The sequence below is a fragment of the Danio rerio genome, chromosome 7 (genome assembly GCF_049306965.1).
Source record: "Danio rerio strain Tuebingen ecotype United States chromosome 7, GRCz12tu, whole genome shotgun sequence".
Classification (NCBI taxonomy): domain Eukaryota; kingdom Metazoa; phylum Chordata; class Actinopteri; order Cypriniformes; family Danionidae; genus Danio; species Danio rerio.
This window is the reverse complement of record NC_133182.1, coordinates 70,008,513-70,033,574: the sequence shown is the minus strand read 5'-3', so window position 1 is coordinate 70,033,574 and position 25,062 is coordinate 70,008,513. Positions and strand designations below refer to the sequence as shown.

The 25,062-nt window shown below is 32.3% G+C and overlaps 2 protein-coding genes across 2 annotated transcripts in view; both read left to right on the top strand.

Moving 5' to 3' along the window:
- nadsyn1 (NAD synthetase 1) overlaps positions 1-920 on the top strand; it is a 31,947-nt gene extending 31,027 nt beyond the window's left edge. Inside the window, exon 21 of the mRNA NM_001099253.1 lies at positions 506-920. Coding sequence (NP_001092723.1) covers positions 506-523 — 18 coding nt within the window. The 3' untranslated portion in view covers positions 524-920. The remainder of the gene's footprint in view (positions 1-505) is intronic.
- Positions 921-3,637: 2,717 nt separating this feature from the next.
- Positions 3,638-25,062, top strand: part of tpcn2 (two pore segment channel 2) — a 47,068-nt gene continuing 25,643 nt past the window's right edge. The window contains exons 1-13 of the mRNA NM_001077722.2: positions 3,638-4,057; positions 6,523-6,581; positions 6,688-6,764; positions 8,561-8,738; positions 11,305-11,421; positions 12,203-12,309; positions 12,462-12,534; positions 17,389-17,488; positions 17,771-17,836; positions 18,954-19,018; positions 20,444-20,553; positions 22,675-22,756; positions 22,832-22,918. Coding sequence (NP_001071190.2) covers positions 3,901-4,057; positions 6,523-6,581; positions 6,688-6,764; positions 8,561-8,738; positions 11,305-11,421; positions 12,203-12,309; positions 12,462-12,534; positions 17,389-17,488; positions 17,771-17,836; positions 18,954-19,018; positions 20,444-20,553; positions 22,675-22,756; positions 22,832-22,918 — 1,278 coding nt within the window. The 5' untranslated portion in view covers positions 3,638-3,900. The remainder of the gene's footprint in view (positions 4,058-6,522; positions 6,582-6,687; positions 6,765-8,560; positions 8,739-11,304; positions 11,422-12,202; positions 12,310-12,461; positions 12,535-17,388; positions 17,489-17,770; positions 17,837-18,953; positions 19,019-20,443; positions 20,554-22,674; positions 22,757-22,831; positions 22,919-25,062) is intronic.

Genomic DNA, 25,062 nt, shown 5'->3' with positions numbered 1-25,062 from the left:
ATATATATATATATATTTGAAGAATATTTTCTGAAGTATAACTAAAATTGAACCTTTTCACCATTTCACCAATATTTTCAAATATAAAATTGTTATTTTATTTAAGTTATAATAATAGTTCACACAATATTAGCCAACAAATGCAACCTTAGTGAGCATGAGTTATTAGGATTTATTTATCTATGTCTGTATTAGTGCTTCTTAGTTATGCTTGGTCTGTTGTATAATTTTCTAATGTTTTTAGCTTGAGGATGTTAACATCTGTCCAGGGACAATGAATGAAAAATGTAATTTTGGGTAATTCTGCATTTGCAGCAGTGATAATTAATATACACTGTCCCTGCCAAATAAACAAATAAAATAAAAAAGAACCGTCTTTTGAAAAATTATTCCAAACATTTATTAATAATGTACATGAATCTATCTGCATTTCTTCCTGACTTCTGTTTGTGTAGTTTTTTTTTTTCCTGTTAGCAATTAATCCATTCCATTTTGTCCTACACAGGTAGCTAAGATGGAGTGATATGGAGGACATCTACACATGTAAAAGCTATCAGAATCAACTTATCCTCGGTCCAAAGATTAACCTCAGCCACTGATGTAATTGTGGACACTTGCTTCTCAACATTCTTTCAGTCAGACTGTCAACGCACTGTATCTTTCTCTAAATTATCAATAGTGTTCTTCTTAGGATGTGTAAATCCTAATGTCTTTAGCTACAGTATGTATGTTCGAATTACAATGCAAATGATGATGTTTATGATTATTAATATAGTATTTGATAATGATAGTTGTTTGAAAATGAATAGAGGTGAAAATAGTACATATGGTAGAGACATAATCTGTGATACTGTAATTACAATTTTCCTTGTGCAACTCGCCAATAAACAACATCAGATCAGCTGAATCTATTTTACCAAGATCATGTCAGTGCAGTCTCAATGATCACTGGGTCATTCCTGTTGCTGGATCTCTTGAACTTTGTTACTTGTAAAAATGAACATTCTATATAAGACATTTCGCTATAAAAAGAGTTAGTGTACTCGTGTATATATAAGGATTATATTTTAATGTAGCATACTTATTGCAAATATGTTTTTGTAAAGTTCAGGTATGCTATTTAAATTGTTATTAGATTATCTGCGGAGGAGCAATAATTCATGATTAAAGATTAAAGATTTCTCTCTCACACACACACATGCATATACAGTTGAAGTCGGAATTATTAGCCCTTAGATTTTTTTTTTTTCCCTTTTTAAATATTTCCCAAATGATGTTTAACAGAGCAAGAACATTTTCACAGTATATCTGATAATATTTTTTCTTCTGGAGAAAGTCTTATTTGTTATATTTTGGCTAAAAACAGATTTAAATTTTGAAAAAGCTATTTTAAGGACATAATTATTAGCTCCTTAAGCTATATATATTTCTTGATAGTCTACAGAACAAACCACTGTTATGCAATCACTTCCCTAATTGCCCTAACCTGCCTGGTTAAACCCAATTAACCTAATTAAGCCTTTAAAGGTCACTTTAAGCTGTATAGAAGTGTCTTGAAAAATATCTAGTCAAATATTATTTACTGTCATCATGGCAAAGATAAAATAAATCAGTTATTAGAGATGAGTTATTAAAACTGTTATGTTTAGAAATGTTGAAGTCTCTCAGTTAAACAGAAATTGAGGAAAAAAAATAAACAGGGGGGCAAATAATTCTGACTTCAACTGTATAAAACCCCTTTGACTGCCACTCTACCAAACGGTTGACCATGTTTTGACTGTTTTAAATAATGACTGTTAAAGTATTTTAAAGAATGACTGTTTTAAATAATGTCTTACACACAGCATTGTTGGTTTACAAAAAAATCAAGCACACATAATCTTGTTGCAATACTACACTTGATTTTGGTTTTACTGTAAATCAACAACACCAAGAAAACATGTTAAATGAGAATCTGAAATATTTTACGGCATACTTTTAAAAATAAAGGTGATTTAGTATTCAAATTTATTTTATTTAGAATATTAAAAAAAAAAAAATTGGTCTTACACTTTATAATTTTTATTTTTCATTTGTATTAATTTCGGTACTTTTACCATACACCAACAAATCAACCATTTGGTAGAGGTTGATATTTTAGAAATTATGGAATGCGTTGGAAAAAAAAATGCATTGAGTGTGTTAAGTAGCGAGATTAGGAGTTAAAAAAATGCAATCCAATTTTTTTTTCTTGGTAAGGTAGTTAAAATGTTAATTACTGTATATTACGTAAATATACATATGTATATTTGTATGGTAAGTTGCTATAAAAGTAATTCCTGATTTGTAATTACATAATTAAATTGTATTTAAAATGTTTTTTTTTTTAATTGTTTACTTTTCTCATTAAGTAATGAAATTACTTACTAATTAGAAATCTCTATAAATCTCAACACATAGACAAAACATTTATTTTTTTGTTTAATTCAAACATGGCCTTTTACCTTTGTAATACTTAAAAACGGTTATTAAATGTTGCAAAAACAAAACGTTTTAAAGTAATGATACCACATGTTGCAAAATGTACATTGAGTTAGCAAAATATATTTGTACAACCATAACTATCTAAAAACATTTAATTGCATAAATATATATATATATATATATATAWWATATATATATATATATATATATATATATATATATATATATATATATATATATATATATATATATAAATTAATTTATACATCACTTCAATATATAGTATATAAGGCAAGTTTTTTATACTTAACAGTAATTTAATATAAATGTAACCTTCTTTAGTTGAAAAATAGAATTTGTCTGCAAAATATAAATAATAATAATTGAAATAAAATAATTTATTTAAAAAAGTCACGTTCACCGAAAGTTTATCAGTATGGGAAGAAACACTAGCTTATGATGCAAATACCCTATTGAACTGCAAAAAAGTAATCTCTAACGTTAATTTTTTTCACCGTAAAGGAGATAACACCTAACATAATTATAACAACATAATTTTATTATGTTTTGCTTTGTAGGATAATTACCAAGGGGTGTGTTTTCTGTTGTCTTGGCGCATGAGGAGGCGGTTGTGGGTTAGATGTGGTTTTTGCAGTAGAGTTTGACTTCCTTTTTGTAAGTGTGAAACGGTCTGAACTTCGGACACACACACAAACACAAGCTTGTTTTACGCAACGTAACTACAAATGAGAAAAATAAAGTAATTAATTACTCCCTCGTTTAACTTTCACATTAAAAGTGTTTAAGTTTCCGGTAAATGCGTGATTGCTTAATCCTACAGTTCAGCTGGTGCTCTGACGCGAGTAAACCCTGAGGAAAACTTGGAACAAGTCTGAATAAGCTCATGTTTCCACACGTTTACTAAGGCTAAAGGAAAGGTGCCTTTAAGAACACTATTAGCCTAAAAATCTACACGGTCCCATCAAAAACATTATGATTAGAATATTCTGCGTATTTTAAAAGCTTTTTGATGGAGAATGATCAATGCATTTGCAAATGATTCATTGTAAAGAATCATTCGAATCGACTCACTGAATCGAAATTTACCTTACTGGTCGTGCTGTGACATGAGCAAGCAGAAAAAAAGTTTTATGTGAGTGAGGATATGGGTGGAGTTGAACGTCTCCTAAAAACACCTCGGTTACCGCTGTCTTCCTCGAAATGTTATTGCACCGGACACTGACCAAAGTGACTCCACAGTGGAAATAGTACCAAGCCTTTCTCCGCTATGTTTGTTGTCGAGCCTCGAGACTGTCACTTTACTTACAAACATGGGTAGGAGAAGACTTGTTTAAGGTCTGTTCTTCAATACCAAAACTTTCAACGCTCTGTTTGGGATTTACTTGGGAGTTTTGTAGGACACTTGCAGCCGTTTAGATGGAAGAAGAACCGCTGCTGGCTGGCAGCATTAACCAGGGTTCAGGAGATTATGGAACTCACAATGAAAGTTGTCCACATTATCCGGATGAACACACGCCGAGATCAAGACGACTGTCCTATTCGGTGACTGACGATTCGTGCAATGTGGAAGAAGGTATGTTTTTTACAGCCTGAAGTGTCCTAGATAGCCTTTTCTGTCGTGTTTTGAGGTTCTGTTTGGCTCATATTTATATTATTGAAAGGTAAAGTTTGTCTTTTTGAGGCTGGTGTCATGTTCAATCACCTCTGCTAGGTTTCTGTCTTTGCTGTCAGACAAACACACCATTGTCTGTTTTGATTAGTTTAGCTGCTTCACAGGTCATCTGCTTTGACTTCAGATATTTTTGTTATTGCTTTCTTGTATCAAATTACAAGTGGTAAGGAAAGTATGAGGAAAGACTAATAGATAAACGCTACAGTTTTTATGACGTTTAATAATAAAAAAGTTACAGATATGGTTTAATAAAGCACAACAATGTTTGTCAAAAAATGTCTGTCAAATTTTATTTTTATTTTTGAACTCTTTCACTGTCTTCATTTTTTCTTCCTTATGCTAAAAGTCTACGTCTGTTTATTTATTTATATATTAATAATTAATTAATACATTTCCCTTCAGCTTAGTACCTAATTTATCAGGGGTTGTCACAGTGGAATGAACCATCAACTACTCTGGCATATGTTTTACAAAGCGAATGCCCTTCCAGCTACAACCAAACTGGGAAAATTGTTTTTTATTCATTCATTCATTCATTCATTCATTCATTCATTTTCGTTAGTCCCTTTATTAATCAAGGGCCGCCACAGCGGAATGAACCTGCAACTTGTCCTGCATATTTTTTTATGCAGCGAATGCCAACCCAACACTGCAAAACACCCATACACTCTTGCATTTACACACATGCACTACGGCCAATTTTGCTTATTCAAATCACCTATAGCTCATGTCTTTGGACTGTAGGGGAAACCCACGCAAACAAGGGGAGAACATGCAAACCCACCAAGAAATGCCAACTGGCCCAGCCGGGACTCGAACCAGTGACGTTCTTGCTATGAGGCGACAGTGCTAACAACTTAGCCACACTTTAGATTATTCATTCATTCATTCATTTTCTTTTCGGCTCAGTCCCTTTATTTCGGCTCTGTCCCTTTACCGCCAACTTATCCAGCATATGTTATTACGCAGCGGATGCCTTTCCAGCCGCAACTCATCACTGGGAAACACCCATACACTCTAATTCATACACATATACACTGGACAATTTAGCTTACTATAGCGCATGACTTTGGACTGTGGTGGAAACTGGAGCACCCGGAGGAAACCCACGTGAACACGGGGAGAACATGCAAACTCCACACAGAAACACCAACCGATTCAGGCTTGGCTCGAACCAGTGATCTTCTTGCTGTGAGGCAATTGTGCTACCCACTGCGCAACCGTGCTGCCCTTTATATTATATTATATTATATTATATTATATTATATTATATTATATTATATTATATTATATTATATTATTTATTTATTATTTATATTGTTACTTTCTTGGAAACATCCATTAGTTTATAAGGTAATTATTTGTTTGTACCACACCTAAAAAAAAATTACTCACTTTTATACAATTTGACAGTTTATACATACATAGCAAACTTTGATTTCCACACCAACACACAAATATAATTGCATAAAGTCATTCGTTTGATCTACAGTGCTTAAAAGCAAATCAATGGGGGAAATAGAAAAAAATAAACTTGAATATAATAGCAAATCAAGGAATAATTTTGCCAAAATATCAATGAAATAATTAGAACTTTTTAAAAAATAGTTACAAGTCTGAAGTTGTTTTTATATTTTAAAAAATATGCATGCTAATGTAAATGTTAAACTGACTGGTTATGTCAGTGGGTTTTATAAGCATCCCGTACAAAGTGAAATTAGACTTTCAGCTGCTCTTTTGCTGTACTAAGTGTTATCTCTCAAGGATAGTCAGGATTTGCTGGCTCATTTCCTGCTGCGAAAGCTCAGGTTTGGTGAAGACTATCCTGAATTTCCTGTGACACTTAAAACTTTGGTGCCTCTGGGCAAAATCTGCCTACACACATAATTGTCTTACATTCAGCATATTTATTCAGCTTATTCTATTGATACAGGTCATAGAATGATACAATAAATGCAAGCAAACAAGCAAGAATGGGTTCAATACAGGAAAGATGCCACGCAGAGCAAATTTATATATATAATTTTTTTTTTAAATTAAAACACACTTTAACATTTTTTTTTGCTAACGTGTTTCTACTATGACAGACGCTGATGCAAGAGCAGAGCAAATCAGATTTAGATTACAAAGCGTAGTTTTACTTTAGAATTAAGGGATTTAGAACCATTTAGCTAGATATTTATTATAATTTTTTTACATTCAAACACACTTTTTTTCTTTTTATTTACTTTTCTTTCACTTCTTCTTCTTCGTCTTCTTTTATTCTTTTTATTATTATTATTATTATTATTATTTATTTATTTATTTATTTTTATTTTTTTATTTTTTTATCTATTTTTTTTGCTAATGTGTTTCCTCTATGACAGATGCTGATGCAGACCTTTATGTCCAGCAGGCAGTAGTATTCATCGAAGATGCGATTAAGGTAAAAACACAATCAAAATAAAGACAGTTGTATACAAAATGTGTATATTAACTGTATATGTTGGTTTTTAAATAACTAATTGCTCTTTGTGTGCTCTTTTCTACAGTATCGATCCATTAACCACAGGGTGGATTCTGGGTCCTTACGATTGTATAGATGGTACTACTCCAACTTATGTCAGTGGTAAGCAAACAAAAAATTATGTTTTTTTTTGTTTTGTTCAAACTACTTCTTTAATGAGTATTAATTAAATATGACTAGATATTAAATATACGTGAGCTGAAACAACACAATTCTTGAGATTTTTTTGTGGACAACTTAATTGTTTTATGTTCAATCCACTTAAATTTGTCAGAGCTAATAAGTTAACTTAATTCCTTTATGTAGTCCCAACACAAATCGATTGTGCGAAACCCAGCATTTTTACAGTATATTTAGGGACAATGTTTTGCTAGAAAAAGAGAGAGAGAAAAGAAATAAAATTGTAAATTAAAACAGTAACTTCACATCGCTTCTTACATTATTTGAATTACATAAGTTATTTCACATTGGTTTTCATACTTAATAAAGCAAAACCCTGACCCCAGATCAAACCATTACTTTAAAAAACAAAGCCAAACTGTGTGCCCAGCATTTTTTATAGTATTTTTATGGACATTGTTTTGCTAGACAAACCAAGAAAGAGAGAAAAGAAATAGAAATGGAAATCAAAACACAGTAGTTTCACATCACTTTTCACATTCAAGTTAATTCACTTCGGTTTTCATACTCAAAAATCAAAACAAAACACTGTACGGTATACATCTGACCCCAGAACAAACCATTTCATTGAAAAACAAAGGCAAACAAACAAGACCAGTGTTGAGACCACCAGGACTGTCACTTGACCCATTTTACTTGAGAGTTTAGAAGTAGCAAACGATTGTTTTTTTAAGTTATAGCACGTTTCAGTATAAAAATGTTTTTTTTTTTTTACTGTAGTAAATTTTCTAGCTCATCCCCTGGATTGTGGTTTAAATAGAACAACTGCTTTAGTAATTATATGACAGCAGTGTAGTTTCTGTGGGTAGAATGTAAGCAATACTTAACGTATCCAAGATTCCTACCCAAGGCTCTTGACATGAGGTTAGACAATGCGTCTGTGAAAGAAATTGAACATTATTTACAACAGTGGTTTTCATCCACCAGGGCACGGACCAGTACCGGTCCGTAGATCAATTGGTACCAGGCCGCATAAGAAATCAAATTATTTCCGATTTATTTATTATCCGAGTCTGACCAAACTTTTATTTCGAAAAATCTTTTATTTTGAAAAAATGATCATATTCTCTTGCTTGCATCTCGAGTCGCTTGAGCACCCAAGTTTAACCCACAAGCAGCAAAATGAGTAAGAAACATCTTTGCTAAGGGGAAAAGATCAATATGAGGACCCACTAACTGCCAAGGAATAGATCTGCAACCCATTTGTAAACGAATCAGATGAATCCACCATGTCTGTGCATGAAAATCAACAGCTGGAGACAGCAAATGGCGTTCGCATATCGCGTCTTTTCTAGAGTTCAATGGAGGTGCATGGCTTACGTGCGCAAGTGGTGTGATGCACTTGAGGCTTCCAGACGCACCCAGTTGAATGAATGGCCCGAGCGCACCACAAGTCTTAAGAGAACTAGGTGGCATGGTGGCTCACTTGCTCACTATGTCACCTCACAGAAGACGGCTGGGCCAGGTGGCATTTCTGTGTGGAGTTTGCATATTCTCCCCATCTTGGCATGGGTTTCCTCCGGGTGCTCCAGTTTCCCCCACAGCTAAATTGGCCATAGTGTATGAGAGTGTGTGTTTGTGTGTGGGTGTTTCCCAGTACAATGTTGCAGCTGAAAGGGCATCTGCTGCGTGAAACAGTTGCAAACCCAGTTGTTGTGTATCTGTCAGTATTATTTACACAGATTTATTGTTGATCTGGTTTCTGGTTCTTTTTGCAGGGGTCTGGGCTTAACTATTGCTGTTGTACTGGCTTTGGCCTTCATTGAGAGACCCTCCTCTTTAACCTACACCTCAGACATTCGTGTCAAACCCAAGCCCTGGGAGCCACCCTGTGGAATGACAGAGGGGATCGAGATCGTCTGCCTTTGTATCTTCATCCTAGATGTCACCGCAAAGGTATAAATAAATAATAATGTGTGTATTTTTAGTGCTGGGAAAAAAGATTAAAGGTTTGTTTTGACATTATATGGGTGTGTACTGTGTATAGTTGTTATGTACTGCATATAGAAATACACACATGCATGCATGTATTTGAGAAAATGTTTATTTATTTTTAAAATAGTTCTTTCAAACGCTTAATCACAATCACATGCAAAATAAAAGTTCATATTTACAAAATATATTTGTGGATACTGTGTATATTGTTTTGTGCATTTAAAGTATATGCATGACTATATTGTAAATGCTTGTTTATATTTATATTAATACAAATTTACAAATTACAAATATACTCCTCTTTTATATTGTGTGTATTTATAAATGTAAACATCCCTACACACAGTACATGAGTGTATATTATGTATATGTAAATACAAACTTTTATCTTAGATAAAATAACAAATTTAAATATACCATATACACGCTCTGGCCACTTTATTAGGTACAGCTTACTAGTACTAGATTGGACCCCTTTTTGGTTTCAGAACCTTAATCTTTCGTGGCATAGATTCAACAAGGCACTGGAAATACTCCTCAGAAATTTTCGTCCATATTGACATGATAGCATCATGCAGTTGGTGCAGATTTGTCTTCTGCACATTTATGATGCCAATCTCCCGTTCCAGCACATCCCAAAGGTGCTCAATTGGATTGAAAGCTGGTGACTGTGGGGGCCATTTGAGTGCAGTGAACTCATTGTTATGTTTAAGAAACCAGTCTTGAGATGATTCGCGCTTTATGACATGGTGGGTTATCCTGCTGTAAGTAGCCATCGGTAGATGGGTACACTGTGGTCAGTAAGGCATGGACATGATCAGCAACAATACTCAGGTAGGCTGTTGCGCTTACACGATGCTCAATTGGTACTAATGGGCCCAAAGTGTGTCAAGAAAATATCCCCCACACTGTTACACCACCACCACCAGCCTGAACCGTTGATACAAGGCAGGATGGACCAATGCTTTCATGTTGTTGATGCCAAATTCTGACCCTACCAGCCGAATGTCACAGCAGAAATCGAGACTCATCAGACCAGGAAACGTTTTTCCAATTATCTATTGTCCAATTTCGGTGAGCCTGTGTAAATTGTAGCCTCAGTTTCCTGTTTCTAACTGACAGGAGTGGCACCCGGTGTGGTCTCCTGCTGCTGTAGCCCATCCGCCTCAAGGTTGGACATGTTATGTATTCAGAGATGCTCTTCTGCAGACCTCGGTTGTAACAAGTGGTCATTTGAGTTACTGTTGCCTTTCGATCAGCTTGAACCAGTCTGGCCATTCTCCTCTGACCTCGTGCATCAACAAGGCATTTGCAGCCACAGAACTGCCACTCTCTGGATGTTTTCTCTTTTTCGGGCTATTCTCTGTAAATTCTAGAAATGGTTGTGCGTGAAAATCCCAGTAGATCAGCAGTTTCTGAAATACTCAGACCAGCCCGTCTGGCACCAACAACTGTGCCATGTTTAAGGTCACTTGAATCACCTTTCTTCCTCAGTCTGATGCTCGGTTAAAACTGCAGCGGATTGTCTTGACCATGTCTACATGTCTAAATGTGAGTTGCTGCCATGTGATTGGGTGATTAGAAATTTGCATCAAATAGCATTTGGACAGGTGTAGCTAGTGTAATAAAGTGGCCAGTGAGTGTATATTTATATGATACAAATTATATCTATACACAAATTATCTAATTCTACATATATAATTGTAATTTATATATAATGCAAAAAAGTATACATGCATAATATTATATTTTGGATGCGAATAATCTTTGCCCAGCACTATTATATATTTTTTATATTATTTATACTTCATATTGTACACTTTAAATGCTCATTTTGGAATATTCAGTCAGATTTTATTACATATTCAACGCCCAAATGTAAAAAAGGCTCAAAACAAATAATCTATAACATGTAACACTGACAATAACGATCTACAAAAAACAGCAATACCAATATCTCCACAAGTCCATCTGATAGAGTGTAGTACTGACTCCAACATGTGATCATCTCACAATAATCTCATTTTTACAAGCATTAATTCATATACTGTAGAATTAAATAGATAGTTCACTCAATAATTGCATACAAATCTTTATGACTTTCTTCCATTGTTTGGCATGCAGTGTTCAAGTTAGGCTTATTCCTTTTTAGGAATTAGTCTTTTAACAAATGTTGTACTGAGCTTTTAAACAGTGCCTCTATTATACTTTTTCAGATATTACATTTCATGTAATGTGTAATGTAGCTGTTTGAATATTAAAGATCTGCTAAATTTCAAAGATAAAATTTTAGTGATACTGAATTCTAGAATGAACTACTGTGAGAAAAAAAGAGGTCACACTCCAGTGAGAAAATGTGTCTTTTTGGACTTTGGGTGAATGTAAACCCCTTGGAGATAAACATGTAACCTTTAATATTGCATAATAGTGACACTATGTATGAACTATTATCTTTTATTGTGTAATGTGGCATATGTTGCTTAATGTTGCATTAAATAACGTATTCGATTTATTGTTTGTTTTTCAGGGTTATCTGATAGGATGGGAGGAGTTTCGCATGAACAAGTGGCTGTTGGCTTATTTAATAGTGATCACAGCATCGGTTATTGATTGGATGTTAAGTATTAGCATGTTGTGCGATGAGGTGAGTTTATGAGAACTGGTTTGCTTTTCGTTTATCTGTTTACAGTACAACTACAGTTCAGATTTGTCGTTTTAAAAAATATTTGTCAATAAAGTTACTTTTATATCTGAAAATTAATAAGTAGACAAATTACTTCACTCGGACAAATGAACTTGTTATAGATTTATAGAACCGACTTGTTATAGATTTTTTTTAATTGTTAAAATTATTGATTGACTGTTAATATATTGTGCAATTTCCAATCATTAAATAAAAAAAATATATATTTTTTTGTATATATATATATATATATATATATATATATATATATATATATATATATATATATATATATATATATATATATATATATATATATATATTTATTTTTGTATGTATATATATAATTTTTTTATTTTTATTTTTTTTAAGTATTTTACACTTTTAAAATTTAATAATAATGTTTGTTTATATTCTTAAAATCAATGTTAAAAATGTAGAAATTTATTACAAGTCTCCATACATTAAATAATGAGAAGTAAACTATACATTAATAGTTCTTATTAATAACTAAATTATAATTTATTAACATACTAAATTTTAAATAAAATGAACTCATGCGCTTTAAAAATGACATAAAAGAAGAAGCTAATTAAAATAAAATGCATTAAAAAAAGCATTATAGTCACTTATAATATTCTTTCTGTAAATACTGAGCATGTGTTGAGAGGCAGGATTGACTCAACAGCGGTCAGCCTCAGATAGACAGACTGTAATGTTGCCCTGTAATTCTGTCCCGCAGAATTTAAGAGTCAGGAGACTGATTCGCCCATTTTTCCTCCTACAAAACTCTTCCCTTATGAAGAAAACTCTAAAATGTATTAAAAGGACCCTTCCCGAGATAGCAAGGTAATGACGTTCTTTTTTTTTTATGGGACTTTCCAACAGCCTTCATACCATACTGTATTTTCACTTTACAGTTTAGATGCTGCCACAGTCTGATATTGTACAATTGTGTTATTAAACACTAAACAAAAGTACTCTTGCTCCTTCTCTTTCAGTGTGATTCTTCTCCTGGCATTGCACATCTGCTTATTCACCATGATTGGAATGCTGATCTTTGCCAAATCAGATGTAATAAGTTATCACACGCACATCATTTGATTTTATTTTTTTTATTAGCACTTATACTTCTAAGTATTATTATGAATAACTTCTAATGCGTCATAAGTGTGTAGTGTACAGTACAAGCTCACGCATATTATCCGGCGGAGTGTGCTCGCATAGTCCTTGATGTGGCTGTTACTGACGTGCACCTCTCAAAAAATGTAACTACACATCGCAGAAGTATAAACCAGGCTCAATCAACCCTGTCCAGTGCCTGCGTTTTTTCTCTCAGAAAGTTTCTCTCGAAAGCAGTTGTCATCGAACTGTTTAAAATAGGGTTGCGAGTAACTTTTAATAAGGGAAGCACAAAATATTTGGCCTCCATTTTCAGTTTTTAGCCAAAAATATGAGATAAAAAAATGCTATGTGGTTATTGTATTGGCTTTTGTTGTTTTTATTTCATTGGTATAAAATAAATTGAAAACAGTCTTACAAACTAACTCTATACTTATTAATAAATGGTACCACTTTACAACAAGGTTGTATTAGTTATTGTTAGTTAAAGCATTTACTAACATGAACAAACAATAAACAAACCTTTATAGTTGTATTTATTCATGTTTGTTTACATTAGTTAATGAAAATAAAGTTGCTAACGAACTTGAATTTGGATTTTAATGATAGTAAATGTTGAATTATGATTAATAAATACAATTGATCTTTTGCTCATTCTTAGTTCATGTTAGTAAACATGTAAACTAACATTAATTAATGAAACATTATTGTAAATTGTGACCAAAAATAATAAAAAATACTTTAAGTATTTTTCAATTTGGCACACATAGAATTTCCAGTCGGTTTTCGCTCAGAATTTTCATTTCGTTGCATCTTCTCTTAATGTCCTTAGCTGTCATTCACACTTAACGCGTCTTTGCTTCTAAAACCGCAAGATGCAACGGTTCAGAACGGTCTTAAAAAAAAGCACAGCATAGCAGAGCGCCTGTAAACGTAAACTAGCAATGATTGTCCAACCTCCGAGCTCTTCTGATTGGTTCAGTGCTGTGAAACTGACAGTAATGAGCAGAAAATGTTGACTTATCGTCTAAACAATGTGGCACTCACGTGCGTGGCACTTTAAAAGATGCGAGACACAGTCGTTCCAGTCACACACATCCATCAAGCTGTGTTTAAGTTGAAAAACCATAGAAAAGTAGCACGTTGGAAAGTAAAAACGCATTTTGTGTGAACCGACCATCACACATGCACTTGTCACTGTAGGCTTGAGTTTTAATATCATTATTATTTTTTTTAATACTTTTTTGTCCGTCTTCAGTCATTTGATGTTGTAACGAATCTTGTGTTTTTCTGTCAGTTAAATAACGCCCCAATTCAATGCTGCTTGACACCTTGTCATAAATAGTAATACTCGGTTAAGTAATGCATCTGTTCAGTGGTGTGGACAAACTAAGTAGTGCATAAATAATTTAAAGCACAAATGATATCTGAATTTTAAGGAAGAACCCGACAGACCCTAAACAGAAAATACCTGATATAGGAAAATTACACCCAAATAATATTACATCCAAATTCGACTCTTGACGTCATTTATTTTAGACTAGAATTGAACTACATTGCTATGTGCACAGCCATGAAGTCAGTATGAACATAAGCTAGTGAGTTGTTGACTTATTTGGCCACTAAATCATTATATAACTAAGACTTTATTTATTTAAATATATTATTACCTTGTTGCCTTACTACTGAATGCCAGTTTCTTCGGCTTTCAATTGTGACTAGTTTATTGGATAAATTTGTTTCCTTTATGATGAGGGTTCTCTACAAAATTTAGAAAAAAATAAATAAATAAATAAAACATTGTAGCTTCTTTATATCCTATAATTGTTTAGCTGTTAATGGATCCATATGGGAAAAGCACTTTTAATTTACATTAACTGAGGCATCTAATACTAAGTGTTGGACCAGAACTCTTTAGGTCAGATATCTGTTGTTTTAGGTCCATGTGGCATCATGAAGACCTTTACCCTAGTGTGCGTGCTAAAAATATGAGCTTTGAAATGTAACTTGATTGTATGATTTGGAGATCAATTATTTCTTAGTGCAGCTCGTGGAAGTGAAATGTGCAGTTCATTTTGCTGGATGAATAATAAAACAAGAAAACAAAAGTATAAAGGCAATGCTAACGGAAATGCAAACTTGTCATAAATGAGGTGTGGGGTCTTTTGACATGAGCTTGGAAGCAGCCACATTGCAACCATAAAATTCATCGTAGTAAAGCCACACAACTACATGCAGAAAACCTCAACATCCTGAGAGCAATTTTATGCCCTGGCAAGCACAACTGACTTAAAAAAAAATAAAAATATTTGCAGCCTAAAATTACTGATTTTGTAATGACTTATTATTGCATTGTTGGCTTCAATGCTTTTGTTGTGAAAATACATATATATTTTATTTTTAGGCATAGCAAGTCATTGGACAGTAGTTGTTTGTTCTGTAACCAAGGTGGAAAAAATCTTAAGTGGGCAAACAACCTTATACATAAAGTAAAAGATATTTAAAAAAAAGTATGTAATATGTATTTTTTAAATTATTTTTATTTTATTCATTGTTCTTCTATAATATACAACTTAGCACAAATGAGTACACCCCTCACAGATCTCTCTTTTAAATTCATATTTTCTGTAGGAAGCTTTACGAAAAAATATTTGTGCATATACATTAGATTAGTCGGTACCAAAGCCAAAACTAGAACTAATCTAACAAATATTACAGTCCTAAAACTAGCAATAACATTTAAAATTACTATATATAAATTACTATATATATATATATATACTGTATATATACTATATATAGCCCCCTTTTTTGTTCTTTTTTTATATATTTCGCAAATGATGTTTAACAGAGCAAGGAAATCTTCACAGTATGTCTGATAATATTTTACATTTTTAAACACCATTTTAAGGACAAAATGATTAGCTCCTTTAAGCTATATTTTTTCTCGATAGTCTACAGAACAAACCATCATTACACAATAACTTGCCTAATTACCCTAAACTGAATAATTAACCTAATTAACCTAGTTAAGCATTTACATGTCACTTTAAGCTGTATAGAAGTGTCTTGAAAAATATCTTGTCAAATATTATTTACTGTCTTCATGGCAAAGATAAACTAAATCACTTATTAGAAATGAGTTATTAAAACTATTATGTGTAAAAATGTGCTGAAAAAAATCTCTCCGTTAAACAGAAATTGGGAAAAAAAAATAAACAAGCGATCTAGTAATTCAGGGGGGCTAATATTTCTGACTTCAACTATATATATATATATATATATATATATATATATATATATATATATATATATATATATATATATATATATATATATATATATAATATTTAAAATGACTTGAAATGTTATAGTTTGTCATTTTTTTAGGTGACCAACAGGGTGTCCGCAGTCTAAAAATGCAGTCAAATTAAATGTAGGGCTTAAAAAGTCTTAAATTCACTGAAATACGGTGTTGTATGTCTTAAATACTTTTTAAACTGGGTTCATGTACAGTAAAACTACCCAATCAGTACTACCAATAATCCATCTGAAAAAAACTTTAACAAAAGTAAAATTGATTAACTCTATAGACCCTTTTTACATTTCCGGGTTTCTCAGTAGTTGGGATAGTTGGGAAAACAAGCGCAGTAAATCAGATAGTACTACAATTTATTTCTTAGAATCTTATTTGTTCGATTAATAAAAGAAAAACTCCACAATAGAATTATAAAGACCTTCTGTAAAAAAAAAGAAAATTGTGTGAGACTGATAACGGCAAACAGAAGAGAGAAAAATGTTTAATTTACTGTCCTGCCCCATAAAACCACGTTGCCTTATTATATCCCATAACTGTTCAGATCTTGTTCTATTCTTGAATCAGAAAGTACAATTTTTTTACAATCTTATTTGCTCAAATAATAAAAAAAAAAAACCTCCATGATAGTGTTTTCAAGAATTTCAGAAAAAGATAAAAAAATAAAAAATTGTGAGACTGATAACGGCAAACAGAAGAGAGAAAAATGTCTAAAAAAATGAGTGAGAAAAATGTCTTGCATGTTGATAACAACCAAAGTAACACGTATATGAAAATAATAAAAATCAAATTACTTTACAAATAAAGTTAAGCTTAATAAATTGAAATGATACAGTGAACAAGAATTGAACACGTGAAGAAAGGGAGGTGCAAAAAGGCAGTGAAAGTCCAGATTGCAGCTGAAATCTCTCAGTAGTTCTTCAGCAACCCTCTGCCCTTTGCCGTTATAAATAAATATTCACTGCTTCAGTTCAACTTATACATTATCAGAATGATGAAGATGAAACCAGGATGGACATTTCAGCAAGACAATGATCCAAAACACGGCCAAGGAAACTCTCAAATTCTTTCAGAGAAAGAAAATCAAGCTGTGGAATGGCCCAACCGATCACCTGACTTGAATCCAATAGAAAATACAAAATTGAGCTCAGATTTGACAGACAAGACCCAAAGGACCATCAAGATTTTTACACTCTGTTGAAGTCTTTGAAAAACTAAAAAGTAATACTATAAAGTATTAAATACATTTAAGTTGTTCAACATTTTCTCCTTGTGTCATTTCATTATTACACATAACATTTTTTACTGAATTTGTTTTTTTTAGTTATATTTTTGTGTTTGCATTGTTTGGGTTTTTCCCCTAAATCTGGTTTAATTCCATGTCAACAGCTCCTTTAGAAATATTATTTCCAGTAAAAAGCGTGACATGATAAATACTTTTTCCCTCACTGTATATTGCTGCAGTTGACTGATAAAATGTGTTTCTGTAGGACCCGAAGCAGAATGGAGAATGGCAGACATACTTCAGAAACCTTCCCAAAGCTCTTTCTTCTCTGCTAGTGCTGCTCACCACAGCTAATAACCCTGATGGTAAGTTTTCAGTTTCTCAGGAGGTGTAAATCTCTGAATGACTCAGTAAAGCTTTAGGTAGTCAGTGACACAAGATGACATTTTACCAGCGCTGTGTCAAATTCTCCGTCACTTCTGGCTCATTGCTGTAGAAGCTATGAGTCATTTAACCACATGACTTAAGGTCTTGTGACTTGTCACAATTTTTTGTTAAACTTTTACAGGTACCTGTATGTGTTTTAAATGTGAAACTACACCAGTGCTATAACTTTGTTTTGATCACTTTTTTTTTCCTCTCAACAGTCATGATTCCAGCATACTCTCTAAACCGAGGCTATTCTATATTTTTCATACTCTTTAGTGTGTTTGGTAAGTTGCATGGTGTTCAGGTCATTGTCACTGTATACACAACATGCCAAAAGATTGGAATAATTTATTATTATTTTATTTTATTTTTTTGCATTTATTTGATTTTCAAATATTGAATATAGTAGTCAACATTTAAAGCGGATTAAAAAAAGATTGAAAATTGTCCTAAGACAAGAATGGGTGTTTTCAATAGTTTTAGGCTATTTTCATTAACCTATTTTGATCCACTTCAAATGTTGACTATTTAATTTTAATAAATTTTTTAAAACATTTTTTCTTTTCTTCTCTTTTTAAATTTTATTTAATTTTAATTTACTTTATTTAATTAAATTTTTAATTAACTTATTTTTTTGTTTTTTTATTTATTATATTTTTTATTATATTCATTTATTTTTTTGTATTTAAATTTTTTTTACAGTTTTAAAATTTAATCTTTATTTTTAATTTAATTTAGTTTGATTTAAAATTTTAATTCATATTTGTATTTGTTTTCTATTTATTTTTTATAATTTAAGAATGTAAATTTTTTTTTTTTAAATATACTTTTTTTTTTTTTTTTCGTTGGCGACCCCTGATAAACCAGGGATGGAGGAAAATGAATTTTATTATGGTACAATATTATTGTAAAATATTTGTACAATTAAAAAGTGCCGTTTAAAATAATTTTTAATTTCTGTGTCATTATTACAGCCTTCATTGTCACATGATTCTTTAAAAATCATTCTAATGAGCTGATTTTGGTGCTCTTTTATCAATTATTGTTGTTGATATAATTAATTATAGTACATACAGTAGATGCTTTAACTCTTTTTTTGCTGCTTCATATTTTTATGTAAACTATGATATATTTTTCAAGACTGTTTGATGTCTAAAGATTTAAGAAAAAAGACAACAACAACAACTAAAACAGCTATTTTTATTTCTTATATTGAAGTTGTGTTATATACAGAGAAATCAGTTATAAAACAAATGCATGTCCTGTCACTTTTATTTAACCCATCATTGCTAATTAAAATCCTTTTGTTCTTTTTACAACGTTTTAAATGTGGAATGCAGTAATATTATTTATATTCATAACAGTGCATTAACACTGAAATTGTTTTTCTTTTCCTATCAGGAACATATTTGTTGATGAATCTAATGACAGCTATTATTTATAACCAGTTCAGGGGATATTTACTGGTGAGTGATGCACTTCATCATCTGACCTACCACAGAATTTATTTTCAGCATACTTTTCAGGTCTTCCCTTTTCCATACAATAAAATTGACTACACTAAATAAATATAAATAAATGCACAAAACCTTTTAAAATCCTTTTTTTTTTTTTTTTTTTTTTTACAAAAAGTTTACAAACATTTACAAAAAAAAATAATTGTAGACTTTGTAGTCTATTTTTTTAGAAATGTCTCTTGATTTGCAGCCATACTTTTAAATCGATATATTGTTTGTGTTTATTTTGGGAGATAAGAATGGTATAAAGATTTTAACAAAAATGCCAAGATATGAATAAAATATTTAAATGCAATAAAAAATGTATGCACTAAACTTATGTTAAAAACATTTGATAAGAACACAAACGAATAAACTATAGTCAGGAAACACATTTATAGAATACAGTCCTTGATGTGCCCAAAAAATAAAACAAATACTGGACTGGATAGCTGGACTATCAATCTCAATGCATAGAATCTAATCTCAGATGCTCGTACTTCAGATGTTCTCAAATACCTGAATCAATGTCTGTCATGAAAATGTAGGTAAAAAGGATGGAATGTTCCCCTCATTCCCAGGAGGTGGTGCTTTGGTTCTTTTGAACTCATGGCATGGAAATGGTGCTCCATTTGCCTAACATTTGTCAGTATATAAGTACAAAACTTTGATTGGAATCACGATTAACTTTGTATTATATTCAATTCTATGACAATTATGTGTGTAAACCACTACTGAGCGCATAACTTCAATAGTATAGTGTCTGTCAAGCTCCAGAAATACCAAAAAGACCCTTAAAAGTGTACTGTATGAATTATATTTTAATTGGGACCTTATATGCCCCTTTTTTCAAGATGTAAAATAAGTCTCTGATGTTTCTAGATGGCATATGTGAAGTTTCATCCTATAATACCTAACAAATATTTGTTTATAACTCTATGAAACTTAATGCCCTTTTTAGGCATTGATCGAAATTGTGACGTTTTGGTGACTGTCGCTTTAAATTCAAATGAGATTGTGCTTCTTTCAAAAGAGGGTGGAGCTATAAATGCTTATGTGTCTGCATAGTGGCAGGTTCAAATCAGGACTAATGTTATCTTCGTGATTAACTAATCGTCACTAATGGGCGGGGCTTTCCCACTCTGATGACACGTACATAGGGAGAATGTCAATCGAAGTGTTTCTCCAAGACATTTTTATCACTGGATGCTGGCTATATTTACACACTGTTGCCACACAACTGTGTTAAAACGCCTTTTAAACGTGATCTTTTTACAAAATAGGTTTTCTTTAAGTAATCTTAAGTAGTCGTTAACCATTGTGTAATTTTGTAAAACCATTGAGGATTTTGTGTAAACCTGCTTTCATAACGGGTTGTTTTATCTATGTGTTCAGATGTCAGTTCAGACGTCTATCATCAGGAGGCGTCTGGGTATCCGGGCTGCGTTTGAGGTGCTCTGCTGTCCAGGCCGAGGTCACACCAGCACTCAGGCTGAAGGCCACGTGTAAGAGCAGCTCCTCTTCTACATATTAGACTTACTTCACTGGCAAACCATTGGATCAAAAGCCTAAACAAATTAATTTATTACAGTTTTACATTTTTTTTGTGTGTGTGTTTTCTTTTTTTTTTACATTTATATTTATTTATTTAATAGAACATTTTATCCAAAAAAATCTTTAAAAGAAGGGAAGTCTTAGTTGGGTTAGCATGGCATTTACAGTACTGTGCAAAAGTTTTAGGCCAACATTAAATCTGTTGTGTTACTGATGGTATAATGCAGGGGTGTCAAACTCAATTTCTGGAGGGCCGAAGCCGTGCACAGTTTAGTTCCAACCCTGCTCCAACACACTTACCTGTAGGTTTCAAACAAGCCTGAAGGACTCAATTAGTTTGGTCAGGTGCGTTTAATTAGGGTTGGAACTAAACTGTGCAGAGCTGCGGCCCTTTTGAAACTGAGTTTGACACCTGTGGTATAATGGATATATGTGACCCTTTACCACAAAAGCAGTCATAAAAGTATTTGTTTATTTATTTAAACTAAGATTGATACCGGGTGAATAAATATATATATATATATATATATATATATATATATATATATATATATATATATATATATATATATATATATATATATACATGTGTATATATATATATATTTATATATTTATTTATTTATTTATTTTTATTTTATTTTTTTTTTCAGTTGATGTATGATTTGTTTGCATAGGAGTTAGGTTAGGCAATGTTAAAGAAAGGCTGTTTGTTGTGGTTTGAGCTGCATTTCTGCCACTGTTCTTGGCAAACTTGTCTGAATTGATGAAATTGTGAATGTTGAAAAGCGCAGATTCTTTTGGAAAGAACTTGAGTGGTAATAGTTTTAATTTTCAGCATGATAATGATCTTACAATTCCATTGAAATCCTATTTCGAGAAAGAAAACAGCTGATGAAATATAGACAGTCATGAAATGACCTCCACAGGGTCCAGACCTGAATATTATAGAGGCTATATGAGATTACCTAGATAGAAAAAGAAAGATAAGACACTTTAAACCTAAAGAAGAACTCTGGAAAGTGCTAAAGGAAGCCTGAAATTACACAGCACATTATTTCAGAAAATGTCAGGACAATTAGAACAAAATTGTTCTTGTTGCTGAGGGAAGTCACATTAAACATAGATTTTTGCTCGAAGAGGAATGTTGTCATGTGTACATATTTCAGAAGAGTGATTGATTATATAGTGCAAAAGTCTTAGGCCAACAAAGCTGGTATAGTGCTTAGGAGTTTTGTGCAGTACTGTACACTACTTGACAAAAGTCTTGTCGTGGATCCCAGTTGTAAGAGGATCAAATAATAACTTGACTTCTAGTTGATCATTTGGAAAAGTGGCAGAAGGTAGATGTTTCCAATGAATCATCTGTTGAACTGCATCCCAATCATCACAAATACTGCAGAAGACCTACTGGAACCAACATGGACCCAAGATTCTCACAGAAATCAGTCCAGTTTGGTTAAGGAAAAATCATGGTTTGGGGTTACATTCAGTATGGGGGCTTGCGAAAGATCTTCAGAGTGGATGGCAACATCAACAGCCTGAGGTATCAAGACATTTGTGCTGCCCATTACAATACAAACCACAGGAGAGGGCAAATTCTTCAGCAGGATAGCGCTGCTTCTCATACTTCAGCCTCCACATCAAAGTTGCCGAAAGCAAAGAAGGTCAAGGTGCTCCAGGATTGTCCAGCCTAGTCACCAGACATGGACATTATTGAGCATGTCTGGAGTAAGATGAAGCAGGAGGCATTGAAGATGATTCCAATGAATCTTGAAGAACTCTGGGAGTCCTGCAAGAATGCTTACTTTACCATTTCAGATGACTTTAATAATACGTTACATTGAGCAAGGACATTTTCAACTTTATTTTGAAACACTGTTATCCAACAACATGTACCTAATTAACGTCTTTTAATGGCACTTTAAGCTGAATATTAGTATCTTACAACATAAGCAGAAAAAAACATTATGCACTGTCACTATGACAAAGAAAAATAAATTAGTTATTAGAAATGAGTTATTAAAATAATTCCTATTTAATTAAAAGTGTGATAAATTGTTTCTGCTCAGGGAGCGTGTGGCGGTGAACATGTTTCTGAAGGTCATGGAGAGAGTCCACATGAAATCCTACTGCAGACAAGCTATCGTTAAGGTAAACACAGATCCTGGAATTGTTTGTTTAAATGTGTAGGCTAGATGTTTGTTTGATTGTCATTTGCATTCTCAGGCCGCTCGGCGGTTTCCAGATGGCTTCATCAGCGGCGAGGACTTCCAGAGGCTCTTCAATGAGCTGGACAAGGATTTTGTTAAAGAGGTTTTTCTGTTTATTTTTAGTAACCAACAGAATTAAGATTTACAAAAATCAATGTTTGTTTGGTAAAAGTAGTAGTGTGTGTCAAGCAAGGTTGAGCAAGAACTGGTTCCCATTTTAAGGTTTGGAATTTGAATCACAGGAAGAGGAATTAGCTGAATTGAAACTCCCAAAAGCTGTACATGGCTAGAAAATGAGGAACTTTTGTAATTCATCTACAAAGGACAAGAATAAATGACTGTTTGTAGGTTTTGTCTTATTTGCATGCTTCATTTTGGTTTACGACTTTGGATGATTATGAGATAATTCTGGAAAAGAATGTTTTGTAATAAATGTTAAATTCATGTAATTAATACGCTAAATAAAATAATCTTAAATTAAAATATTAAATATAGTAAATACATTGACCATAAAAATTATTTAATGAATATGCTAAATATTATGATCTTAAAATAATTAAATAAATGTGCTAAATGCTATTATCTTAAATTAATGAAATACATATACTAAATTCATTCATTCATTCATTTTCTTGTCGGCTTAGTCCCTTTATTAATCCGGGGTCGCCACAATGGAATGAACCGCCAACTTATCCAGCAAGTTTCTACACAGCGGATGCCTTTCCAGCTGCAACCCATCTCTGGGAAACATCCACACACACACACACACACACTCATACACTATGGACAATTTAGCCTACCCAATTCACCTGTACCGCATGTCTTTGGACTGTGGGGGAAACCGGAGCACCTGGAGGAAACCCACGCGAAGGAGAACATGCAAACTCCACACAGAAATGGCAACTGAGCCGAGGTTCAAACCAGCGACCCAGCGACCTTCTTGCTGTGAGGCGACAGCACTACCTACTGCGCCACTGCCTCACCCATATGCTAAATATAATTATTATAAATTAATTAAATATGTTAAATACATTGATCTTAAATTAACTTAATATGCTAAATACATTCATCTTAAATTAATTGAATAAATATGCTATATATAATTATGTTAAATTAATTGAATAAATATGCCAAATACAATTATCTTAAATTATTGAATAAATATGTTAACTACATTGATCTTAAATTAACAATATGCTAAATACAATTATCTTAAATTAATTTAATATACTGAATACAATGGTGAGGCAGTGGTGCAGTAGGTAGTGCTGTCGCCTCACATCAAGAAGGTCGCTGGTTCGAACCTTTGCTCAGTTGGCGTTTCTGTGTGGAATTTGCATGTTCTCCCTGCCTTCACGTGGGTTTCCTCTGGGTGCTCCAGTTTCCCCCACAGTCCAAAGACATGCGGTACAGGTGAATTGGGTAAGCTAAATTATGCGTATTGTATGAGTGTGTGTGTGTGGATGTTTCCCAGAGATAGGTTGCGGCTGGAAGTGCATGCGCTGCGTAAAAACTTGCTGGTTCTTTCCGCTGTGGCGACCCCGGATTAATAAAGGGACTAAGCCGACAAGAAAATAAATGAATGAGTGAATGCTAAATACATTTATCTTAAATTAATTGAATAAATATGCTAAATACAACTATCTTAAGTTAATTAAATAAATGTGTTAACTAAATTGATCTTAAATTAACTTAATATGCTAAATACAATTATCTTGAATTATTTTTATATGCTAAATACCATTATCTTAAATTAATTGAGTAAATATGCTAATTGCAATTATTTTAAATTAATTGAATAAATATGGGAAACACAATTATCTTGAGTTGGTTAAACAAATACGATAATCTTAAATCAATTTAATAAGTATGCTAAATACAATTATTTTAAATTAATTTAATATACTGAATACAACTATTTTAAATTAATTTAATATGCTGAATATAATTGTCTTAAATTGATTGAACAAATATAATTGCCTTTAATTAATTGAATAAATATGCTAAATACTATGATCTTAAATTAATTTAATATGCTAAACACAATTATCTTAGATTAATTGAATAAACATGTCAAATACAATTATACTAAAATAATTGAATAAATATGCTAAATACAGTGATCTTTATTTAATAAATATGCCAAATATAATAATCTTAACCCAATGTAATAAATATGCTAAATATAGTACAGTATTTATAAATAAAACTTTGCATACATGGCATATTAAATCCACTTTAATGGTT